The sequence below is a fragment of the Neolamprologus brichardi genome, chromosome 14 (genome assembly GCF_056152115.1).
Source record: "Neolamprologus brichardi isolate AB-2024 chromosome 14, ASM5615211v1, whole genome shotgun sequence".
NCBI lineage: Eukaryota > Metazoa > Chordata > Actinopteri > Cichliformes > Cichlidae > Neolamprologus > Neolamprologus brichardi.
The window spans coordinates 24,159,554-24,182,122 of NC_142117.1; the positions used below are offsets into that span (position 1 = coordinate 24,159,554).

A 22,569-nucleotide genomic window follows, 5' to 3' on the forward strand; every position below is an offset into this window, starting at 1 on the left:
TTTAGACTATCAATCAAAAAACTTCTAACCACTTGTAAAAATTTACAGGCAGCCTATGAAAGTGTGATCTGCTGTGACACTGTGGAAAAAACACAGATGAATGTTTTAGACACTGATACAGGGAGGATACTGCACACCGTGTCTTGTTAAAAATGTTTGAAATAAAATTGCCTTTAACTGGAGCTGTCAGTATGTGACAAGCAGCCATCAGAAGATGGTACGCTGTGGTTATAAAGGGATGGACATGGTCAGCTAGAATACTCAAGTAGGTTGCAGCATTAAATTATGCTCAGTTGGTACTAAGGGGATCAAAATGTGCCAAAACAAATATCCCCCACACCATTACACCGGCAGCAGCCTGAACCATCGATACCTGGCAGGAAGGATCAAAATTCTCACTCTACCGTCGGAATATCGCAGCAAAAATCACAACTCCTTAGACTAGGAAATGTTTCCTGGTCTAAAAAGTAGCCTGGCTATTTTCCTCTGACTTCTGATAGCAACCACGCCACGTTCAAAGTCAGTTGAATGTGGCGTGGTTGTTGTTGTCAGACCTTTTTTCCTCATTCTGATGCTCAGCTTGAACTTCAGCAGGTCATCTGGACCATGTCTACATGCCTAAGTGCTATGAGTTGCTGCTACCTGATTCGCTGATTAGATATTTGTACTAATGAGTCATTGAATAGATGTACCTTGTGAAGTGAAACTACATAAAAGTGAGCCCTGCAATGGTTTAAAGGGATTTTCTGGGTCTTGGTTTAATAAAAGTGAAGTCTGAATTGTTTGTCAGTTATTACAACACAAACAGAACACTTATTTTATCTTTAGTTAACTGTAATAAACTTGATTGTTTGGCAACTGTGAGAGCTGTCGTGCCTCAGGTGCTGCCCATCTTTCCAATAAGCAGGAGTTCGAGAAGCGCTACAGGGTGTGCTGTGGATGCTTACTCCTGCTTTGTGGAGAAGATGGTGTGTGTGGGTTTTTTTTTTTAACTTACTCTTGCATGGTGACCAATTTATGGGCTTTGTTTTCAGTCTCCTTTAGTTTAATTATTAATAAAACCTTTGCTCTGATAATGTTTGTCTCATTTTTCAACTGCCGTTTTTAGGAGAAAGTAAGAGAGAGAGACTGAAGCAGGATAGTTTTTCCTCACACAGAAAATCAGAAATCAGAAGATGAAACCATCTCCAACCATGCTCTAAAAGATCTCCTTTTTATCATTTACATTTTGATATCATGATCTTTGACTTGCTTGTACTGTTGCAGGGAAAAACAGCTGATTCTGAGGAGGTTTTGTGGGATTTTTCTTGACTTTAAGTGGAGGGACTGCTTCAGCTTGATGCTTCAGTCTCACGTGATGCGGATCACCATCAAACTGACATAATAATCACCCCTCAGGGATGTAAGGTAGCTGCTCAATATAAAGAAAATGAGGTGACATGCCTCTGAGGCTGACTGCTGACTTCTAGGTTAACCACACGTCACATCAAACTACACTTTGTCCCCTTGAGGTCGCTCTCTCCCTCCTCCTTCTCCCTCAGCCTCCTGCCGTTCGTCTTCATCTCCTTGAAAACCTTATCAGCTGAAGTCATCAGGCGCTCCGCTTGGTCCTGAAACGATTACAGGAACAATAGTTATAGTAAAAGCTGGATTTTATTGTGAGGACTGATCACTTCCAATCGTTATTATTAATTGACCCTTGAAGAACGAGCCTCGGGCCTAAGAGTAGATAGTTTATAAGGCTATCTTTTTAAATCTTTTGCCGAATAGTGTTTAAAATAGATAAACATGCAATAATAAAGAAGTTGTTGTTTATTACTGACTGATAAAAGCATCTACTTTGCGGTTTATGCAGTTGTTATGGTTGATTTTAATGTGCCACATCACACTAAGAAATAATCGATTATGTCTGAATATTTCCACATTTTCTCTTTTTTTCTTTCTTCTCCTTTTTTCTCCATGTAAAATCCGGACTGCAGCAACGCCTCACGACTTCTCTTTTTTTCCCACAATGCTGCGCGGTAGGGGCTGTCGTGTGTGCGCTATCTGTGGTGCTGAAGCTGCGCGTGCCTCTGAGGTTGCTACCATACAAATCCACCCGAGCATCCTTCCGCGAGAGCTCCAGCAGCGAGGGATGGTTTGTGGTCGACGCTAGGAGAGATTCAGGATGTTTCTGCCAGCTCTGGTGATGTAATGCGTCTTTTTTCTGAATCAGCTGAAGTTCTCCTGGGTTATTTCTCGTTTTTTTCTGTAAGTGCTGCACACGGGAGACGCGCCTGAAAGCCCATTTTTTTCCCTCGGCTCGTCGTGTCTCCGGTGCCGCCGCCTGCCCTGCCTCCTTCGCCGCTCCGTCCTGCATCCTTTATGCACAGCACGCTGCTCCGGTCCTCCCCAACAAAGCACACCTTCGTGTCCGAGCACCATGGCCCGCTCCAGCCGCTTTCACTGAGAGACATGGAAGCCAAACAGCACCAGATAAAGAGCCTGAAAAGCTACCCGGAGACCGGCGGTCGGAGCCTGGCAGCGGCCGCCGGAGGAGACGGAGGAGGGGGGTATCGAGCCGGCTCAGCTGAAATGGAGATGGACTCGAAGATCCAGAAAGCCATCGAGTTCAAGGCGGAGGGCCATCGCTGCTACAAGGAGAAGAAGTTCCGGGAAGCGATAGGCAAGTACCACCGGGCGCTGCTGCAGCTCAAAGGGGTTCATGTCGTGGACGGCACTACGGGCTCCGAGGTCAACCTGCTCAGCCAAGCCGCGGCCAAGCTGACCGAGGAGCAGAGGAGAGCCGTGGAGAGCACCGAGATCGAGTGCTACGACAGCCTGACAGGTGACACGACCACAAACACACTAAAACTCAGAAACACCCAGACCCCTACTATTCTCCAAGTAGTGCTGACACCATTATTGGTTCCGGTTCATCGGGTTCACACAAGCTCCGGGGTGCAGTTATGTCTCCAGGTGCTGGGATCAGCAAAGGCGGGCGAAACAACACTGGTGCTGAAATGGAGCATGGATGGTGTTTGTTTGTATGTTTTTTAATTGCACATACAAAAGTGGCGGCACACTGTTTGACCATTGGTGCGTTTATTTATTCCGGTGAGGTCATTTGCCAGCCATTAAAGAGAAATTTCACCGTGTGGGCTGAAATAGTTCACCTCTCTGCCAGTTACTTGCTCTCAAACAGCCTTTCACGTGGGTTGTTTATTTTTACATGTGTACCTGTAAGAAAAAAGAAAAACATCTGGGCCATAAATACAATCAGGCTTCATGTTTTAGGACATGTTACCATTATTTATGTATGAGGCAAGTTCACCACATTGTTGTGTTGTAACGACATCCACATGGGATCTGGCAAAAGGGGTGATGTAAGGCTGCACGTTTAATGGCTCCAAGTGTGGAGGGAGTTACAACAGGGTTAACAGAGCTTCACATAACAGCTGCTTTCAATGTTAATGCTCAGTAATTTCATTTATAATATACCAGAAAAGAACAACTGAGAAGAAGCTCATTGTTCATTGTTATAGTCCCCGTATCTCGACATAGACTGTTACATCATTGTTTCTAGTTGTGCAATTATGCACAATCATGAATAAAAGTAGACATCGGAGCTTCAACAATGTGAGAGTTTCACTTCAAGGTTTTAGTGATCAAAATAATTCAGAATAAAATTGAAAGCGATGGAAAAAATAATGAATAATAATGAAGTTCACACATAATTTTAATTATTGTCGTTGTTTTGTTATATTGTTTCGGCAAATTAATTGTACTGAAAAAAACAAGTACACAGAGGTGGTAAGAGTGTAATTATAACTGTCCAAAAAACCCCCAAAAAAACAAGACACACATTTGCACAATTACTTAAAATATTAGTTATGTATTTACCTTTAATCAGAAAGCCCCACTGAGACTGACGTTTTCAAGGGAGACTTGAACAAGGTAGCAGTCATAAACTCAAAACATATTAAAAAACTTAACAACTACAACATAAAATACAGGAGCCACAGCATTATTATGTATACAGTATACAATTACCCACAACAAAATATGCTAGTGGCCTCTCAAGAAAATAATCCACATTTCCTATCCTGCATTCTTTATGATGCTTTTAAATTCAATAATAGATACAGTCCTTTGAAAAAAAAATAAAAAATTCACAAGAAAATCCACAGTTTTTCTGCATTTGATTAACTGATCGTCAGTAAGTGTGAGCATCACTACAAAAGCAGAAGTTTGGGCAGTTTGCTGGTCTGGAGCACTCATTTGTGTGTTAATGCAATGCCAAAATCTTCCGACAAGCAGACATCCCAAAAAATTCTCTCCAAAGTAAGACCGTGTAATGTTCAGAGAAACTGTAACCCACAATTGTGTAAGAGTGATGAAATAGTTTTCTCTATGACTTTGCTGCTAAGGGTGATTCTGAATATGAATACAAGTTACTCAGTCAAGGATGTCCTTAGTTTTTCACATGACCCCATAAGCATGTTTAATTTTAGATTCCATTTCCAAGCTTAATGGTGTGAAAATTCTGTTTATCAGATTTCTTAGAATTCCCCAAAGCAAGCACTTAGAGGTGTGCAGCTAGTTCTGGGACAGAGAGAGGTGCAAAGGTTAACTGAAAATAGACTGAAAATACCAGTGCTGTTATCCAACAGTGATTAGTGATGGCTAGCACATCAAATCACAAAGAAAGCAGCTGTGAGTCAGACTTTGTGCCTGTAATAAAGTGTAGAGTTGCACTAGGGATGCAACGATACCAATTTTTTCAAACCGATACGATACGGATACTTGGATCTGAGTACTTGCCGATACAGAGTACAAAAACCGATACTTCTACCACACACACACACACACACACACACAAATGCAATGAATTGGAAGACAGGTTTTATTTTATTCTCTGCCGATAATAAATAATATCTTAATTAAAATGACCACAAAAAAATTTCAAGTGAAAAATAAGCACTTCTGTTAAATTATTGCAGAGTCTCCACATTGTAATTTAACAGAATATCACTGAACTATTGGCACTGTCTCTAGGGGATGTCCCCCTAGTGGCCAATCTAAAAAACTACAACAAAAATGACAAGCCACCCTCTGATTTATGAAATAAGCTAGTATCGGTTCATGGTATCGGTTAACTTTTACGAGCATGAGTACACGCACATTTTACAGTATCGGCCCGATACACGATACCAGTATCGGTATCGGTGCATCCCTAAGTTGCACTGAATCAAGACTCAAAGCTGAAAAGGTGTGTATGAGTATATGCATTGTATCACCATTGTCAATCTCAAGCAGAAAAGTATCTTTCACAAGATTTTTCATATAAACAAAGTAAAACCAATCTTCACTCTCAGCTACATTGAACTTGTCATCTGTACATATATCCAAGCACGTGTTTGCATGAACTCTTTGATGTAACGGTACTATAAACCATCAAACCCTTGTTGGTGAGTTTTTCAGAAGACAAAAACTTTATAGTTTACATATACAGATTTAAATGGGTGAAGTTGAAGTCTGAGGTTGCACTGTCTGTCTTACAGAGGGAGCATGTGTGTAAATGACAGTATCATCAGCATAAAGATGTGGTTTTGCAGTATTGTCTCTACCGAAGTCATTTATAAAAAGTAGAATAAAACTAATAAAATAAAAAACAAAATTTATCCCAAAATCCTGTGGGATCCCTTTGTTAGCTAAAAAAAAATCAGATTTCTGATCATCTGCATAGACATAGTTTGACTTACAAGGTGGATTATAATTCTGTTAACATTCTAAGGTCCATAACCAATAATCTTGTTCAGCAGCAGTTCATTATCTACTGAATTAAACGCATTACACACATAAAAAATAACACATTGCTTTGTGCTGTATAGCATGTTTATTATTGGTGCTTCATGTTTAAATATTATGGCTATTGTCAGTACATGGACACTGTGACAAACTTACTTGTTTGTTCTTTTACGCAGTTATTGTCTTATATAGTGAGACAGACATAGTCACAGTTATATGCTATAAGATTACCAGTGAACCTCAGTGATAACTGTTACTGATTATCGTGGGTACTTGGATGTGAATAAAAGCAAAGCAGTGCGTTACAACAATGGAAACTGAATGAACACATGAATTATCAGCTTATAGCCAGGCTTTTGTTGGAAAAACTGTGACTCTGGTATTCAGTGTGAACAGAAGATTGTGATAAATGGTCACATTTAGAGGGATTTATGACGATAGGGATTAATGTTGCACAAAGGCACTACAGCAGTTGTATCAAATCACCTATAACACACCGTTCACCTATAATTCTGGACTGCTGTGGTGGTGTGTCTCGCTGCTGTCCCAGGCGCTGCCCGCTACACATGCCATGATGCACTGAAGGTCGCTTGTTCTGCCTATCGTTCAGGGCCTGTCTGGAGCCTGTAGGAAGGCCACTGTGGCGTGCAGGGAAGGATGGGGGTGCGACTGAGAAGAGGGGGAGGGAGAACAAACGAATAAAGGAAGAAACGAAGGAAGGAAGGAAGGAAGGGAGGAAGGGAGGAAGGAAGGGCAAAATGAGAATTAAGAGGAAACAGGAGATGTGGTGAGAAAAAGGAAAACGGTACAAATAGCAGAGAGAACAAAAATGAGGGAGGAGGATGAGGAGGAAGAGTGGTAGCAGGTGACAGGAGGCCATATTTACCATGGCAACCATCACTGGGTCTTTTCCCTGTTGTTGTTGTAATAACACTACTCCCATTCCCGTTACTGCTATGTGTGTGTGTGTGTGCGTGCACATGCGCACTCGCAGGCTTGTACCACAAAGACATGCCACCACAACCTCGCTGTGCCATCACTGCCTGTAATCACCCCTTGTTCACTCTTTCACGGCCTCCTATAGGATGAATCGATAAACTGAGATCTCAGACACTCATTGCTTACTGTGCATGTTTATTTAAAAAAAGAAAAAGAAAAAAAGAGTGCCTATGAAAAAAAGGGGAGCATGCCATGGTTTAATCAGTTTAAAGTGCTGACAACAGTGTACACTCTGTAGTAAGCCACTTATTCCAATAAGGTGCATCATGATGTGCGTATGGATCGATTAGGCTATAAAATACATTTACTTTCATTTTCCTGCTGATATCTGCAGTCGTGATGATATAACTGAAGATATATATGCTCTATATTATGCCACGCCACATTCACCAACCCAGAATTTAACACAAAACCTCAGTAATGCTGGAAAGAAGAAATCTCTAGAATACTTCCTGCCTTTCGTCTGTTACTTGTTTTTGCTTCTGCGTCCTGAAGATGAGCAATAACCTGGGCATAAAATTAAATTTTAAGATGTGGATTAATCTCCCTTCGAAAATCTATTTACAGCAGAGAAAGGCTGTATGTGGAAGTGTATCTGTAGTGCAGGTATTTATGGCAAGGAATCTGTTTAATATGTGTGGGCTCGCGGTCTTTTCTTTAAGTCTGGTCCTGTTTGGAAAAATAGTTCCATACTGAACCATGACTCAGTTTCAAGATACACCTCAACATCGCCTAGACATCCTCTTAGAATCTATTAAGAGAACTTTTTAGTTCAAGAATTATTTTCTACAATATCTTTATTGATTAGAGTACAACAAAACACAAATTTACAAAAGTTTCTTGGTAGAAAGAATGTCAATACATCCAGCCATCTGGTTTTTCAGGTTATCTAATTCAGGGTTCTGGGAAAGCCTATTCCAGCTGTCATAGGTCAAAAGGTGGGGTATATTCTGGATAGGTCAACAAGCGTTCACACCTACAGCCTATTTAGTATCACCAATGCTTAACAGAGTAATAAGACGTATTTAATGTAATCCATCCATTCCCTTCTGCTTATCCAATTCAGGATTGCGGGCTGTTAGCTGGTTGCCAGTCTGTCGCAGGGCATTCGATGTCTTCTCTACAATAATACACTTTATATTTCTCACTTTGTAAGTGACCCAACCTCTATTCTTTGTAGAAACAACATAAACAGGTCCATCTGCGGTTCAGTTTTTATCTTCGCTCTGTGCCCAGGTTTAACGAGGGAGATGATGTTGAAGAAGAATGCAGCATCATGACTCAGTGATGTGTAGTAGTATTTGCGTGACATCAATCTTTGGTTACGCAGGTCGTTAATGAGACTAATTTGTTATTCGTGTTCTGAAAAACTGAAAATGAGATAAAACAGCAATACAGATCCAATAGCAGTGGTCAGTAGTAATCTCTGTGTAATTATTCTTATTCCGGCCTCCTTGTTGTTCGTGTTAAAGCCTTCAGAAAATGTGAAAGTCAGTTCTCAGCTTTAAAAAGACAAAAGCACCTAAACATGACTTAAATTAAGACTCACTTATTGAGTGAAAAAAAGGCACTTCTACCTGGTTACCCAGAGTTTTGCTGGGCAGACAGTGGTCGCCGTGGTTATAAGTGAGGAGCTGTCATTTGATTGGCCGGCTGTCTTTGGTTCTGACGTATGACAGGAGAGCAACAAGCAAGTGGAGCCAGTCACACGTGTGCGAGTGATTGCGTGTCAGCATTTGTGTGTGAGTGTATGTACCGGGTGTTCGTGCATGTACACAAGCGTGTGTGGGTTTGTCTCTGCTGCACAGGCCTGAAGAACTGCAGCTGGTAAGGTGTGTGTGTGTGTGTGTGTGTGTGTGTGTGTGTGTGTGTGTGTGTGTGTGTGTGTGTGTGTGTGTGTGTGTGTGCTGCTTGTCCTGCTGTTCTTGCTGTAGCCGTTGCTGACATTGCTGAATCTTACTGCGCTGAATGCGTTGGTGTATTTGTGTGTGCGTGTGTACATTCATGAATTGATATGTGTGTCTTTTTTAAGTCCTTAGCTTTGATGTGATGAGGGTAAACATTTCCTGTTGCCATGATATTTTATCCATGAAAGGAAAGGGAATAAATACATTTACTCAAGCTCTGAATTAAAGTATATTTCACGGGGAAATGTTATTCCACTGCCTTCATTCGACATCTAAAGATACTTTAAAATGAATATATTCCAAAGGAAACATGATTGTGGTTGATCCTTAATGAAACGTGACATATTCTCATGGATTAAACTACCCAGCTGTTTATAACAGTTAAAATGAACTTCACACCGACCATGAAGCCCGTCACAGTGTTAGAAGTCACTCTCGCCTGCAGTCCCTGCACATCAGCTGATACTTAATAAGTATTCAGCTAGTAAATCTCACACAGGATGCACTATTTAATCCTGCTGTTTTAGCATTCCCCAAGTTGCTGTCTATCTGCAAGCCACTTTGCAAACCACCTTCACCCCATTTACTCCTTTCATGCCTTCATATCTGACAAAATCGTTTCTGCCGTGCTCTGCAGGGGCCCTGCTGCAACTCTTCCTGCCTTTTTCAAAGTGGTTTTCAAAGTGTGGAAAAACAGAAGTGATGAAAAATAGAAAAACCCATATCACCAAGAGGGATGAAGACGGAGCAGGAAAGATCAGAGCTGCCCGACTCAACTTAAATATTCTCTGGTTTTAAGCACCTCATTTGTGAGGATTCACAAAAATGCAGTAAAAACTGTAATTATTAATTGTAGTTCTGGAATTAAAACACAAAAAAATCAGTATTTTTAAAGGACAATACATTTCTATTTTTAAAATACAGAATTTATACCATTCAGTAAAAACATAGATTTTTTCTGTATTTTTACCGGATGATAAAAAAAAAACAGTTATTATAAATTTAGATGAAATGTTGTGTATTTGTAGAGATTTTTTATTTTAAAAGGTATAAAACGTGTTTACATGTGTAAAAAGATTATCCAATAATAATTACCTAATAATTATCTAGGATCTAACACATTATCTAATAATATGGCCAAACTCTGCTGTAATACAATTAATCAGGCTTAAAATTGCAGGAAAAAAAACTCTACCTGGTTTAAAGATTTAAGTAGACACAACCAGGGGAAAGGGGGGGGGATGATGAATGTGCTTTAGAGAAATATTTGCGCCAAGAGTAAGATCACCTGATTCTGATGACAAATGTCCTATTTGCTGGCCTTGTTAAGGAGACCCAAAGTCTGTGTATCCCTGTAGGGCCATATCTAAATTGGTTACACTACTTCCTCCACCAACGTCTGTGTCTGTCACAGTTTACAGTGGTGCAGCATGCTGGCCAGAGGCAGACTGCCTGCCAGCCCGCCTCAGCCATCCATCCATCCATCCATCTATCCACCCACCACAAACACTGTGAGGCACATACAGAAATAACAGCTGTGACTGCAGTTTGTTTGCTCTTTTTTCTTTTTGTCCTGATATCGATCACGTAGGAGCACTTCTGACAACAGGAATAGCAGTTTTCTAAAAGCGGCTGCAGTTTAGAAGCTTTAGTCATTTTTAAATCAGTCCAAATGTCCACATGGAAGTGCACAGAGAACAAAACAGGGAGCGTTATGGTCTGATCCTGTTGTGAGAGAGCTCGGTCTGACTTTTCATTAACTCCTGCTCGCTCTCAGATCTCTGCCTGAAATCTCCCTTTGTTCCTCCTGACTGGCTCGATCTGAGAGTGAGTCATAAGTCACAGCCTTGGGAGGAACGCAGCAGGAGGGGACGAGTGAAATTGTTTGTTTCATAACACCGGCCACCTTTTTATTCAACTGCTGCGGCTCACAGCCACTTCGCTTGCCGTGTTGAAAATCCAGCAATTTCCACCCACTCGTCACATTAAAAAAATGTTAAAGGAAGGAAAACAAACTGTTTTTTTTAACAGAACAGGCAAGAAATTGGTATTATTATTATTATTATTATTATTGTTGTTGTTGTTGTTGTTGTTGTTGTTGTTGTACTGGAAACTTTATTCCTCAGAAGATATTTGCTGATAGGACAGCAAGCGCACAAGTATTTTTGTGAAGGCCTGCTTTGCTGGCCAGCCAAACCAAATAAATGTGGTTAATTTATAATTTCCTTTATAGAAGGAAATAACTCATATTTAATATAACTTTAAGAGGATATAAGTGCAAAGTTAGTGATGGGGTGGCTGTGGCTGAGGTCGCCAGCTAATTGGAAAGTTGGTGGTTCAATATCTGGCTGCTCCAAGTCTGCATGCCAAAGTATCCTTGGACAAGACACTAAACCTCGATTTGCTCCTGATGCTTTCTTTGGAGTGTGAATGCAGGTAGAAAGCACTTAGACATAGAAAATTGCTTTTATGAGTGAGGTTTGTAGTACAGAGCACTTTGAGTGCTCACCCGGAGTATAAAAGTGCTACAAACTGGTCTATCTACCAGCTAACACTGTAAAGCTGATTCATTTCAGTAAAAAGAAATAATAATACTTTGTAAACTACTTGATTTGCCAGCGAAATTAAAAAATATACAGAATAGCTCAGCGCAGCCACAGACAGCATAAATAATCACAGGAGAAAGAAAATACATACGGAGCCACAAGAAGAGCAGCACAACATGAAAATAAGAACACACATGAAATGACACAGAGGGAGGGAGGACCAATAATCTGTTCACAGATTTTTTTTCTGACGATAACTAAATAAAAGTAACGCACGAGGAGAAAAACTATGATTAACCGTATTGAAACTCATCCAATCAGAAGTAAGCTCCTTGTGCAGTAAGGTTAGACGCACACATTTGATTTGTCCTCGAAAAACAGGCGGGAAGGGAGGGTTCAGCTAACTCCCACACTCCCCATTCCTTGTGAAAATGTGACAAAATGTCAACGCTTGGGAAGAGAAGAGCAAACATAATAACACATTTCTCATTTGATGCCAAGGAAAATAACTTGAGTCCAGCGTCATTTTGATTGCGTTATTTATCATTTAGCAATGAAGGAGATTTGTTACTAAAAACAAACCTGAACTCCCTCCTGGATACCAACTTTTTTGGCTTGTAAAACACGTTAATTTCGGTTTCAGTGTAAATGTTGCCGAGCATTTTACAGAAAATTAAAAGACACGAATCGACATACCTGCAAAGACCTGGATGGGGCGTGTCTGTCTGTGAGGATTAAAGTCCTCCTGAGGATCTAAACAACGTTCTTGTGAAGTGGAAAACTAATCTGTGTTCATTAAAACTGAGATTTAATCTGTGCAGTAATTGATTGTTTTTTCTTTACTACTTGGTTGCATCAACACTACAAGCACTTTTTAAACCCTCCTGGTGGTGAGAGTAGTTTCGCAAAGACTTGCTCTCCATCATTGCTTTTGCACACACTGGTGCACATCAGAGTTCAGGTTTCGACTGTTATTCTCTACAGGCACCTTCACATCAACAAGCATAGGATTTACAGATTGAACTTGCTGCAGCAGTTGAAGCTAAAATTGTGAATTTCCAGAGGAAAGGGTGGAGACTGTGCACACATTCAGCACTAGCATCTATCATTCAGGGGAGGTCTCCAGCGGTTCAGTCATGCCTCGAGTGTGAGGATGAAATACCACCGTGCTGTGTTCATGTCACAGTTCGCAAGATATAATGTATAACTGCGGATTGACAGGGAAAAGTCACACTGGCAGTAATCCAAGTCTTGCTCGGTTGCTTCTTAGGTCCTTGCTGGTGTTGCTGACTTCCTCTCTATCACTGTGGTTGCTCTGCTTTTCAGCTGTGACTAACCAGCTGTTTAATGTCTAGCATGTGGCTACCTGTGGACCACCACTGGACTGTAAAGTACTTTACTTTAATGTGATGCAGTTGACCATAAGCTGGTAAGTGCACTGTTTGGATGCTTTTGGCATCAGTATAACAGCCATACAGTCACTGGTTCAACCGCTTGGTAATACAAATATCCAATCAGCCAATAAAACAGCAGCATCTCAGTGCATTTAGGCATTTAGACATTAGAGTAACTTTGAATGTGGTTATTGGTTATTGCTGTGAGGTGGGCTGATCAGAGTATTTCAGAAACTAGTGATCCCACATAGTCATGAGTCATGAGTTTACAGAGATTGGCCTGAAAAAAGGAGAAATTATCCAGTGAGTGGCAGCTCTAAGGGTAAAAACCCCTCTTTAATGTCAGAGGTCAGAAGACAATGAACAGACTGCTTTAAGCTGATAGGAAGTCAACAACATTTCTGAACATACAACCAAATGAACCTTGAAGCAGAAATGCCACAGCAGCAGAAGACCACACCTGGTGCCAGAAGACCACACCAACTGAAGCTACAGTTTGCACAGGCTCAAATTAGACAACAGAAAATTGGAAAACCTTTCCTGGTCTGCGTCTCGGTATATTCTGGGAATGATTTATGGCCTTTAATATCTCTTAAGCATCATTTGAACACCACAGGTTACCCGAGTGTTGTTGCTTACCTTGTTCATCTCTCTATAACCACCGTGCAGTCGTCTTCTGACAGCAGGAAAACACACCGTGTCACAAATGTCAAATCATCTCAAACTGGCTTCTTGATCATGACAGTGAGTCACCAGATCTCAATCCAATAGAGCAACTTTGGGATGTGTCACATAAATATTGACCAAAAATCTCAGGAATGTTTTCAGCACCTTGTTGAATCTGTGCCATGAAGAATTGAGACATTTCTGGAAGATAAGTGGGGTCCAGCCTGGTAGCAGCAAACTTGGAACAACAGTGTTAAAATAGTGAAGGCGTCAGATATTATTCAGAAAACAGGCAGAAACATGAGCATTCGTTGAGAGTCCAGATGGCCTTTCAGCCTTTCAGCCGCCTGCTTTATTTTCTCCCATTTGAGTAGGTAGATGTTTTTTATTAGCTCATTTTTCTGCCTGCCTATTTATGATGAACCAATAGAAACCAAAAAAAAGTAAAACACCAAGCTGAAGTATTCGCAAACACTTGAAGGGGAAAAAGGCGGTTACTACGTTACACAGTTACACTGTTGTTTTTTGTTACAATGTGCTTGATAAAAATGTATTAGCATGTGTCCTGCACCCAGAGCCTCGGGGACATCCGACTGTGGCCATAAATGAACTTTTGAACCATGACATGCAATTACAGACCTCATATTAAATTTAACGAGCCTTTAATGAGCCTGCTGGTGACATCAACATCTGTTACCACTGGACCAAAAATAAAAATCGCTGCCTGTGTTTCGCTGCAGTCATAAGACAGATTGTTCTTTCTCCACTTCCTCAACACATCTCAGCCTCTGAGCCCAGTCATGCTTCAGATGGGGGCTGTTTGGGGCCGCACTCGCATAACGTCAGTGATGTGTAACACCACAGACGGAGTGATTTTTCCAGTCCACTCTAACACGCTGCCAGAGAAGAACCAGTGCCTGCTTACAAAAGTGGAATAGAAGAGAAAACTCCTCCCTTTCATCTACTGCCAGCTCCGTCACCAGGGGACTTGATGGAGTGCATGAGATGAAGCCAGGAGGAAACGAGAGGATAGAGGGGTTAATACGAAGCTGGGAATGGAAGAAGACTTGCTCGGAGCTTTGGTCAGGAGAAATGTGATATTCAGACAGTGCGCTTGTACTATATAGAGGGGGGATGATGATGAGGAGTAAGAGGAGAAATGGGAGGGATGGGGTGAGGTTTTTTTTGTTTGTTTTTTTCCTCCCTCTGTGTGGTTACGTCTGCCATTAAAGGGACGGCCACAGCAGAAATGTGAGAACGTGCCAGAGCTGCAGATGGCGTGGCATTGCTGTTGGGTGTATGGCTGGCACTCCCTCTACTGTACCTCTTACACTGTACCGTCTCCTCTGAATTACCTCCTACCTTATAGATAGGGCATTTAAAAGAAGGGGGAAGGGGTGAATCAGCAGAAGGTGATGGACAGGCTCAAATGGAGGGAGGTGTAAAACAAAAGGAGTGCAAGAGGCTGGACGGAGCTCTTAAATGTGATGGGATTATCGGAGAGTGGAGGCAGGGCACGGCTGTAAAGGAGGAGGGGAGCCAGGAAAGGTTTGACCTCCAAGCAGTAGAGGGAGAGTTTACAGAACTGCATTTTATTATGTTTTTCTTTCAATTCTTACTGAGAAATCCATTTCAGACCAAAACTGATTTATGCCACAGCTCTGACAGGCCCAGATGACTCGTGTCAAAGGAGCAAATAAGATTCAGTCATTTGTCAGGAATAAAAGGAGGAGGCAGCAGGCGGAGAGGCGGAGAGGGGAGGAAAGAGGAGACGAAGTTTTTATTTCGATGCTTTTTGTCAGGATTGCTTTTGGATTGAAGTCTTTTTGCTGTTAGAAGTATAGTTGGCACGGCTGCGTTCTTAAATCCATATAGATTAAAATCAGAATAGAAAACAACGCAAGTGTAGTGGCTCTAAACTCTCTGTGTGATGAATCAATCGCAGCTGCGCTGTTCTGGCTCAAACCTGCCATTTATGATGATAATAACCGAATTATACCGAGTATGTCGCAGCCAGCCTTGTGCTAATACACTCCCAGAATTGCTGTTATCAGAGAACGGCATAATTCAGTTAACTGTAACTTTAGCAGCTCGTTTAGCAGACGCTTCTTACGAAGCTACAAATGGCAGATGGCATGATGCAAGACACAGATATGGGTTTAAAATTAAAAAATTAAAAAATAGGCAAGCCTTTAGTGGCCAAGAAACCAAAGAAGGCACCGGTGGAGATAGTTACTAACCAAACCTAATCAAAAACTACAAATGGCAGGAAAGGAGCTAACTCTGAACATGATAACAGAGGCAGGAGAAATTAGACCCACAACAGGAGTACTCCCATCTGCTCCCTTATTTCACCATCGGTCACCATATTTGATTTGGCACAGATTTTACACCTAATGCAACCATCTTATTCAGAAAAAAGAAAAAGTCTGTTAAATGCTACTTTTTATCATTGTTTGTGTGACTTTAGCACATTAGCACACTACAGGATGGTTGTTACAATTACCAGCTGTTGCAGTTTATCACTGGAAAAGATGCATGTTTATTTCTTTTTTTTAAATCTATTTTTAAATCTCACAAATGAATGAAAAATACCTAAATGTTTTCTATTTATGAATATTAATGTGTTGCATATGAGCCCTGCGATGTATGTCAGTGCTGTTACATTACAACTTGGGCCATGCTGCACAAAACTCGTCCCACACACCTGTAACATCATTCTTATTATCATGATTGTGGAATAGAAGATAAAAATGATTAAGAATTAAACATGTAACTTTTAAAAGTGGAAATAAAGGAAGTGCAAATGTGTATAATTTGGAGGGTTTTTGCATCATATAGCAAATAAACAACAATTTATATTCGATGATTACCACCAAAACCTGTGTGGACTTCATCACCAGGTCCAGCTTCATATCATCAATGTCAATTCATACATTTACCAGAAAATAATACTTTGTTATGCCAAAAGCTGGGTTTACCTGTGTTTGACCTGTGAGTTAACAGTACCCACAAAAAATATCACAGGGTCCAAAACACAGTAAATGCAGTAAAACCCCAAGAATAGAAGAAGAATAGATTAAACTTTAGTGCCGTTATACAAGTACAATGTAATGGAGGCAGCAGCTCAGAGGTAAAAGCCACCTTTAGCATAGTGTGCTCAAAAAACAACAAAAAACCCCTATAAAGCAAACAAAATTACCACAGAAGTGCATTATATTTCATTTTGTTTTAAGCGATCACAGGATAAAGTGTTTAAGGGGTGTCCAACACAATGGTCCGAGTGGAGAATAACTACATTATTACACAGATAACACAATTTTTTTAAAAACATACCGACAAAAGTAAAATAGAAATGAATAAAGAAAACTGGCTAAATATAGTTAGAAGAATAAGCAAAGCTGCGACATGAGTCCACAAGAAACAAAGAGGAAGAAAAACAGAGCACGTTTGCTTCAGATACTTCTGTGTGCAAAGTTTTAGTGTAGCGCTCTGTGTAAACTACTAAACAGTGTAGTCCATGGCTTTTGACAGCCCGTCTTTGGACGTGCACCCCTCTGACATTTCATTGACCTTACGCTCTGCTTTGATGCTGCAGATTCTCTACTGTAACTTAAGGCAGCTGACGGGAAACAGGTAAGGGATGAGACAGGAAGTGAAAACCAAAACAAGACAACAGGGGAAAACTATAAAGAGAGACACGCTGAAACCACAAACAAGCAGCCTCACACGAAACACGACACAGAGGTAGCGAAACACAGACAGGGAAACACTAGGGAGGCTAGAACAAAACAACAGAGCCCAAAATAGAAACCAAAAACGAAATGTAACCCTGACACTATATCAGCGCTATTTGTGCATTCAAAATGAGGTGATTCCACCACATTAAAAAAAAGCTAATCCGGTTAAGCTTTATTAACACAGTGGGAGAAAGGATGTGTTTTACCAGCTCTTCTTGTCCATGTGTGTGCGTGTAATGCTGAATATGCGTATTCTTGACACGAGACCTCCTCCTCCTGACATGAACTGACAGTTGTGTGAAATAATGAATAAACTGAACTTGTCTGTCAAAGCTAGTTGAAAGTCACAAACACAAACCCTTTCCTGAGATAGAGGGTGAGCGTGAGAGGGAGGCAGATTGAGAAATGCAGAATATTCATCCTCTGTAAGCCACCAGTAATGAGAATTTGCTGAAGCTATTTGCGCATATCTAACACCCCGTGCTCCAGCGGACAGTGCAGAGTAAACTCATTCGCTGTTTATATTTATCCGCGGAGCTCCAACGCTGATAATATAAATAAATACTTTTTTTTTAAAGCCATGCTGGTCGCTATCTGAGCCTCCCCTCTCCTTGGCCGGACACAGAATGCTTTATAGCGTGCCTTGCCGGGGGATGACATTGAAAATGTGTCCTTGTTAAACCCCATTTGTGACGGAGGTGAAATGCTGAGCCTGGGCGAGCCCTGGTTATGTTGATGCATCTCTGAGGGTGGTCTTTTGATTGTTTTAATTAAAAGGAAAAGAAAGAAATGACTGTTGAAACGTTGAATTTAAAGTTGCTGTATTCTGTAAATGTAACAATAAGACAACAACTCTGCAGTCCCTCTCTGCTGTAAGCAGCGTTAACCTTTAAATGCGTAGCTCTGGTTGCTGGTAGAACACTGGAGATGAAGCACTCGGCTCTGCAGCAGTCCTCAAACTATTTGTCTGTAATACTGTTCAAGCAGGTTTCCAGTGTTACTTCATGATCTCATCGCTCCTTAAATACCTAAACACAGTATCTTATTGTCCCAGAAACGTGACGGCGCTGCAGCAGTTTACAGGTTTAGTTCAGAGCGGCGTCTTTCGTTGATATTTGAGGGTTTTGATGTCGACAGTGCCGCAGCTGAGGCTGCTAATGATAAGGAATTTTAATTTATTGCCATTCATGAGTCGTTTAAAGCTAAACCTAAAGTGTGACACTAAAGGACTGAGCTGTCAGACTATGTAAGTGAGAAATGACTGAACCGGCTTTTCAGTTTAGTCATTATTGAACTTATAATGAGTAAAATGATTATCAAACTTGTACTTTAACTATAACATAAATACATAATAGATAAAGAACATATATATGACTATATAAATTGATTTAATGAAGATATTAAGAATAACATGATAACTTCACATACACATTTGTGCTTTAAAACAAGCGATAGTTAATGCAAATGTTGTGCTCTTACCAGCATAATGATATTTAATAAGCAGGTCAGTCTAACTTATGTAAGTGCCCAGTCACTAATGAACTGAGGTATGAAAAACACATCATGCATTTGGGGTTAAAGCATTGCCCAGCCCATTAAGTCTACATACAAATAATGAATCAGAAATGCAACACTGAAGATATTCTGTTTGCTTTCATCCTGTAGATTATTAGGAGCTGGAAAGTTAGTGGTGCAAGACGACAGAATCACAAAGAGCACTATTCACATTTCTAACAATACAAAACAGGCTGGAAAGGCTCGTGGAAACATGGCTTTTCTGTTTATTTCATGAATTAATTTGGCCCTTTGAAATCTGAGTTTTCTTCTGCTCTAATTTTCAGTGATGAGTGACATTTTAGGTCACACGCTGCATGTTTGTGACAATGAAACAGTCACATTTTGTTTGTATTCATACATAAACGTCCCACATCACCCAGAAGTAAAAATCTGACACAGTTAAAGACCAAAACACAATCCAGAAATTCAGTTTCAGGAAAAACATCTGACTTCCAAAATCGGGCATAAAGCCATACATGAGGAGAACGTCACAGAAAAGATAACATTTTCGACAAGTAACAAGAAAATGCTGCAAGGTTTAACTACAGGGAACAGAAAGACAATCGGGGAAATGAGAAAAGCTGCACAGGTGGAGTACATACAGGAGTGTGGATGACTTATTCAGGAGTCTTGAACCTGCAGCTCCAGGGCCACATGCAGCTCTTTTGTCCGTCTCGAGTAGCTCCCTGTGGGTTTGACCCAGATTAATATTGATGTAAGTGATTCTTTACAGTCTCCAGCTGCAAACGTGTGCAGCTGCATCTGTCTCCTGGTGCTTTGTCCCCTTAATTTCACTGAACTCAGACACGCTGGCTTGCATGGATGTACACACATAAAGAGCTTATAACGCGCTACCATTGGATTCCAGACTAAAAGACCAAACAAGAAAAACAGATTTGAAGAGTGTGTGGACAGATGTTGCCGCGATATTGCTGGGCTCCTGTGTGCATGATCTGGACTCTTAACTTTTACAAATTTTAAAGCTGATATATCATATTTCTTATCAACATAAGCTACGGTTATTTTGATTAATTCCCATGGCCTGGCCGTCACAGCTTACATCTATTGTTTCAGAGCTGGCGTATACAGGCTGACAGATATTTTCCCTTTTTTTCACATTGTTCTGTTTTCAATTACAATTTCAAATAGTAAACAGCGTAGTATTGTAAAGACTCGTGTATACTTAATTGGCCGCATCACCTTCATATTAAGGCTTTAAGGTGTTTTGCAGCTCAATAAAGATTTTCTTTGGTGAGACGTTGCTCAAAATGGCTAATTTCATAGTAAATATTGCTGAACATGTGAAACAAGTGTAACCACACAACAAGAAGAATGGCTAAGAGTGAAAAACAAATTGGGATTCACTTTTAGATCAACAACTGGAGGAGACCTTGGAGAGGCGAGGCTGAGGTGGTTCAGGCATGTGCAGAGGAGGATATTTTGGATAAAGGAGGAAAAGGAGATTCATGTAGTGGAGGAGGACATGCAGAGGATTGGTGTGACAGGAGGTGGATGCTGGGGATAGGGGGAGATGGAGGGAGATGATCCGCTGTGGCAACCCCTGAACAGAGCAGCTGGAAGAAGAAGAAGGTGGCTGTTTAGTGTGACTGTGTGCTCGAGTTATGCCCTGATCCATACTCTTTAAAGCTGATTTATCTGCGTGCTGTGTTTTCTGTAGCCTTCATCCTACAAGAAGGTTTCTAAAGGTGCTGCCAGAACATGTCAGTATATTATTTTTTGGGAAATTAGAGAAGCATGCGTTTTACTTCAGGTACTTGGCGAAAAAAAGCTATTATGAGATCCTGAGCCAAACCGTTTGGCAGTTTTCTCTGTTCACCTTCCATCGCTCTCATCTGTCTCTTGTAACGAGTATAATGCATAGAGCGTATGTCTCATATCTCGCGTACACAGATTAGCAAAACAAGAGGAGAAAGAAGCAGGAAGTGGGTGAATACTAGCGAGCACATCCTTGATGTCACTTGACATCTTTAAACTTGAGAGTGTTTGGTCAGAGATTATGGAAGTAATGTGTTTGACAGCAGAAGACTGTAGCCAAAGATCTGCTGAGCCAGAGACAAGCGTCTGCCCTGTGTCCGTAAATGACATCACCAATCTGATAATGCCCTGGACACGGGCCCCAACAAAATTATATCCCTGTCAGGAAGTTTAACTTCAGATAAAACCTCAATAAAAGTCTCTTTAATTCTTTATTAAAATGCACTCGTCTGTTATTTGAAAGCCTGTTTTGCCTCACGATTGTCAAAAGAACAGAAACTTCCTGGATGATCCTTAAAGAATAAAATAAATGTTGCTTTTGCTAAAATGAGCTGAACAAAAATCAAATCACCAAACAAAGCTGGTTCCCCACACAGAGCTTACATTACAGACGAGAAGAAATCGGGGAAATGTGCAGCGTGGGGCATTAAATGATCCCAACTTTGTCCAGAAAATAGCTTCCTCAATTGTATAAATATTTAAGTAGATGAGTATTAATCCTGAGTCAGCGACTATTTTAGGAGAGCAGGACAATGGAGGAGGCTGCGAATTGACAACGTAAGGTAGAAGACAAGAATAGCCAGGAGATTTGTGGTGCATGAGTCAGGGTTTGGGACGAAGGACATGAGGCATTAAGTGTGGCAAGTAGACAACTAAGGTCATCTGCTGAAGTTAGAAATCACCGCTCTCTCTGGAGAAATGTCAGACCTTGACCAAAGAGCAATAAAGGGACTGGATTTATGTTTTTTAAGAGGGAGACGCCACTAAAGCCTCCCTGTGCCGCCCACACTCTGACAGATCTAACAGAATAATCTGGTTATTTGATCGCTCTTCACTCCCAGGATCAGTGTTGCACTGTGGGTAATTCATGCAAATATGTTTGATGTACCTCAGTTTCCAGACATGGCATTACAGGCTCTGTGTTGATGTTATAAGGTAACCGATATGACAGGGCTCTGCAGAGCTGGGCGCCACAGATTCTGAGGTTAACAACAGGCTGACCTCTACTAACAGATACCTGCGTGTATGTGTGTGCAGCCTTCAGGCAGCAAAAACGATTTTATGTACTAGAAGCTTCCTTGTTTAGTTAATCTATTGATGAGCCACATATTGATGACCGCACAATGTCATTTAATCTGTGATGCATGTGGGAAATTTACCAGCCAATTTGAATCTTTTCACCAATCTACCAAAATCGATAAAAGCTTCACGGCCCTTTTGCCGAAGCTTGCACTGAATCCCTGACTTATTTCTAAGGACAGGCGAGACACATCCAGTCAAACAGCAAAAATAAGAGTAAGCAATTATGATTGTTGTTTTGGGGTTTTTTTGGACACCATATGGAGCTTCATTAGTCTTCCGCTACAGTGACACAGAATGAAAGAAATCATCTGCTCTGCTTATTTGAAATAAAATGCCATTTGAGGACAAGATGAGCTTTTATTGTCTCTGTGTGATACTAAATCACAGCAGATGTTCCTGATGTCACATTCAGAGTGGCCCATAAGGGAGAAAAAGAGGCAGTTTTGTTTAGAGTGGCAGTATTTAGTTTAGTTCTGTTTTATTTAGATGGTGTCAAATCACAATAACAGTTACCTCGAGGTTCTTTACATTGCAAAACAAAGGGCCTATAAATAATAGAGAGAAAACCAAAACAATTGGACGACGCCTCATGAGCTTGTCGAAGGTGGGGGGAAAAAACTCAGCTATAACAGGAAGAAACCTCTGGCAGAACCAGGCTCAGGGAGTGCTGCGGCGTGTTGGGAGTGAGGCAAGGAAGATGGGACAAAAGGCACACTATCCAAACAAAATGCAGGAAACATTTCTAAAAACCAAGACCCTGGTGTATCTTACAACAAACTGCTTAAGCTCCTCTCCCTTCAACCAAACCTTCCTCTGATTGGCTGCCACTCACAAACAGAAGGTTTGAACAGCAGGTGGGTGGAGCTTCTGTGCTCCCAGACAGGGCTGTGTG

At 41.0% G+C, this 22,569-nt stretch overlaps 1 protein-coding gene across 1 annotated transcript in view; it reads left to right on the forward strand.

The window, feature by feature from the left end:
• Nucleotides 1–1,996: 1,996 nt before the first annotated feature.
• The window catches only part of ttc9b (tetratricopeptide repeat domain 9B), a 36,744-nt gene continuing 16,171 nt past the window's right edge, over nucleotides 1,997–22,569 (forward strand). Inside the window, exon 1 of the mRNA XM_006795350.3 lies at nucleotides 1,997–2,827. Coding sequence (XP_006795413.1) covers nucleotides 2,365–2,827 — 463 coding nt within the window. The 5' untranslated portion in view covers nucleotides 1,997–2,364. The remainder of the gene's footprint in view (nucleotides 2,828–22,569) is intronic.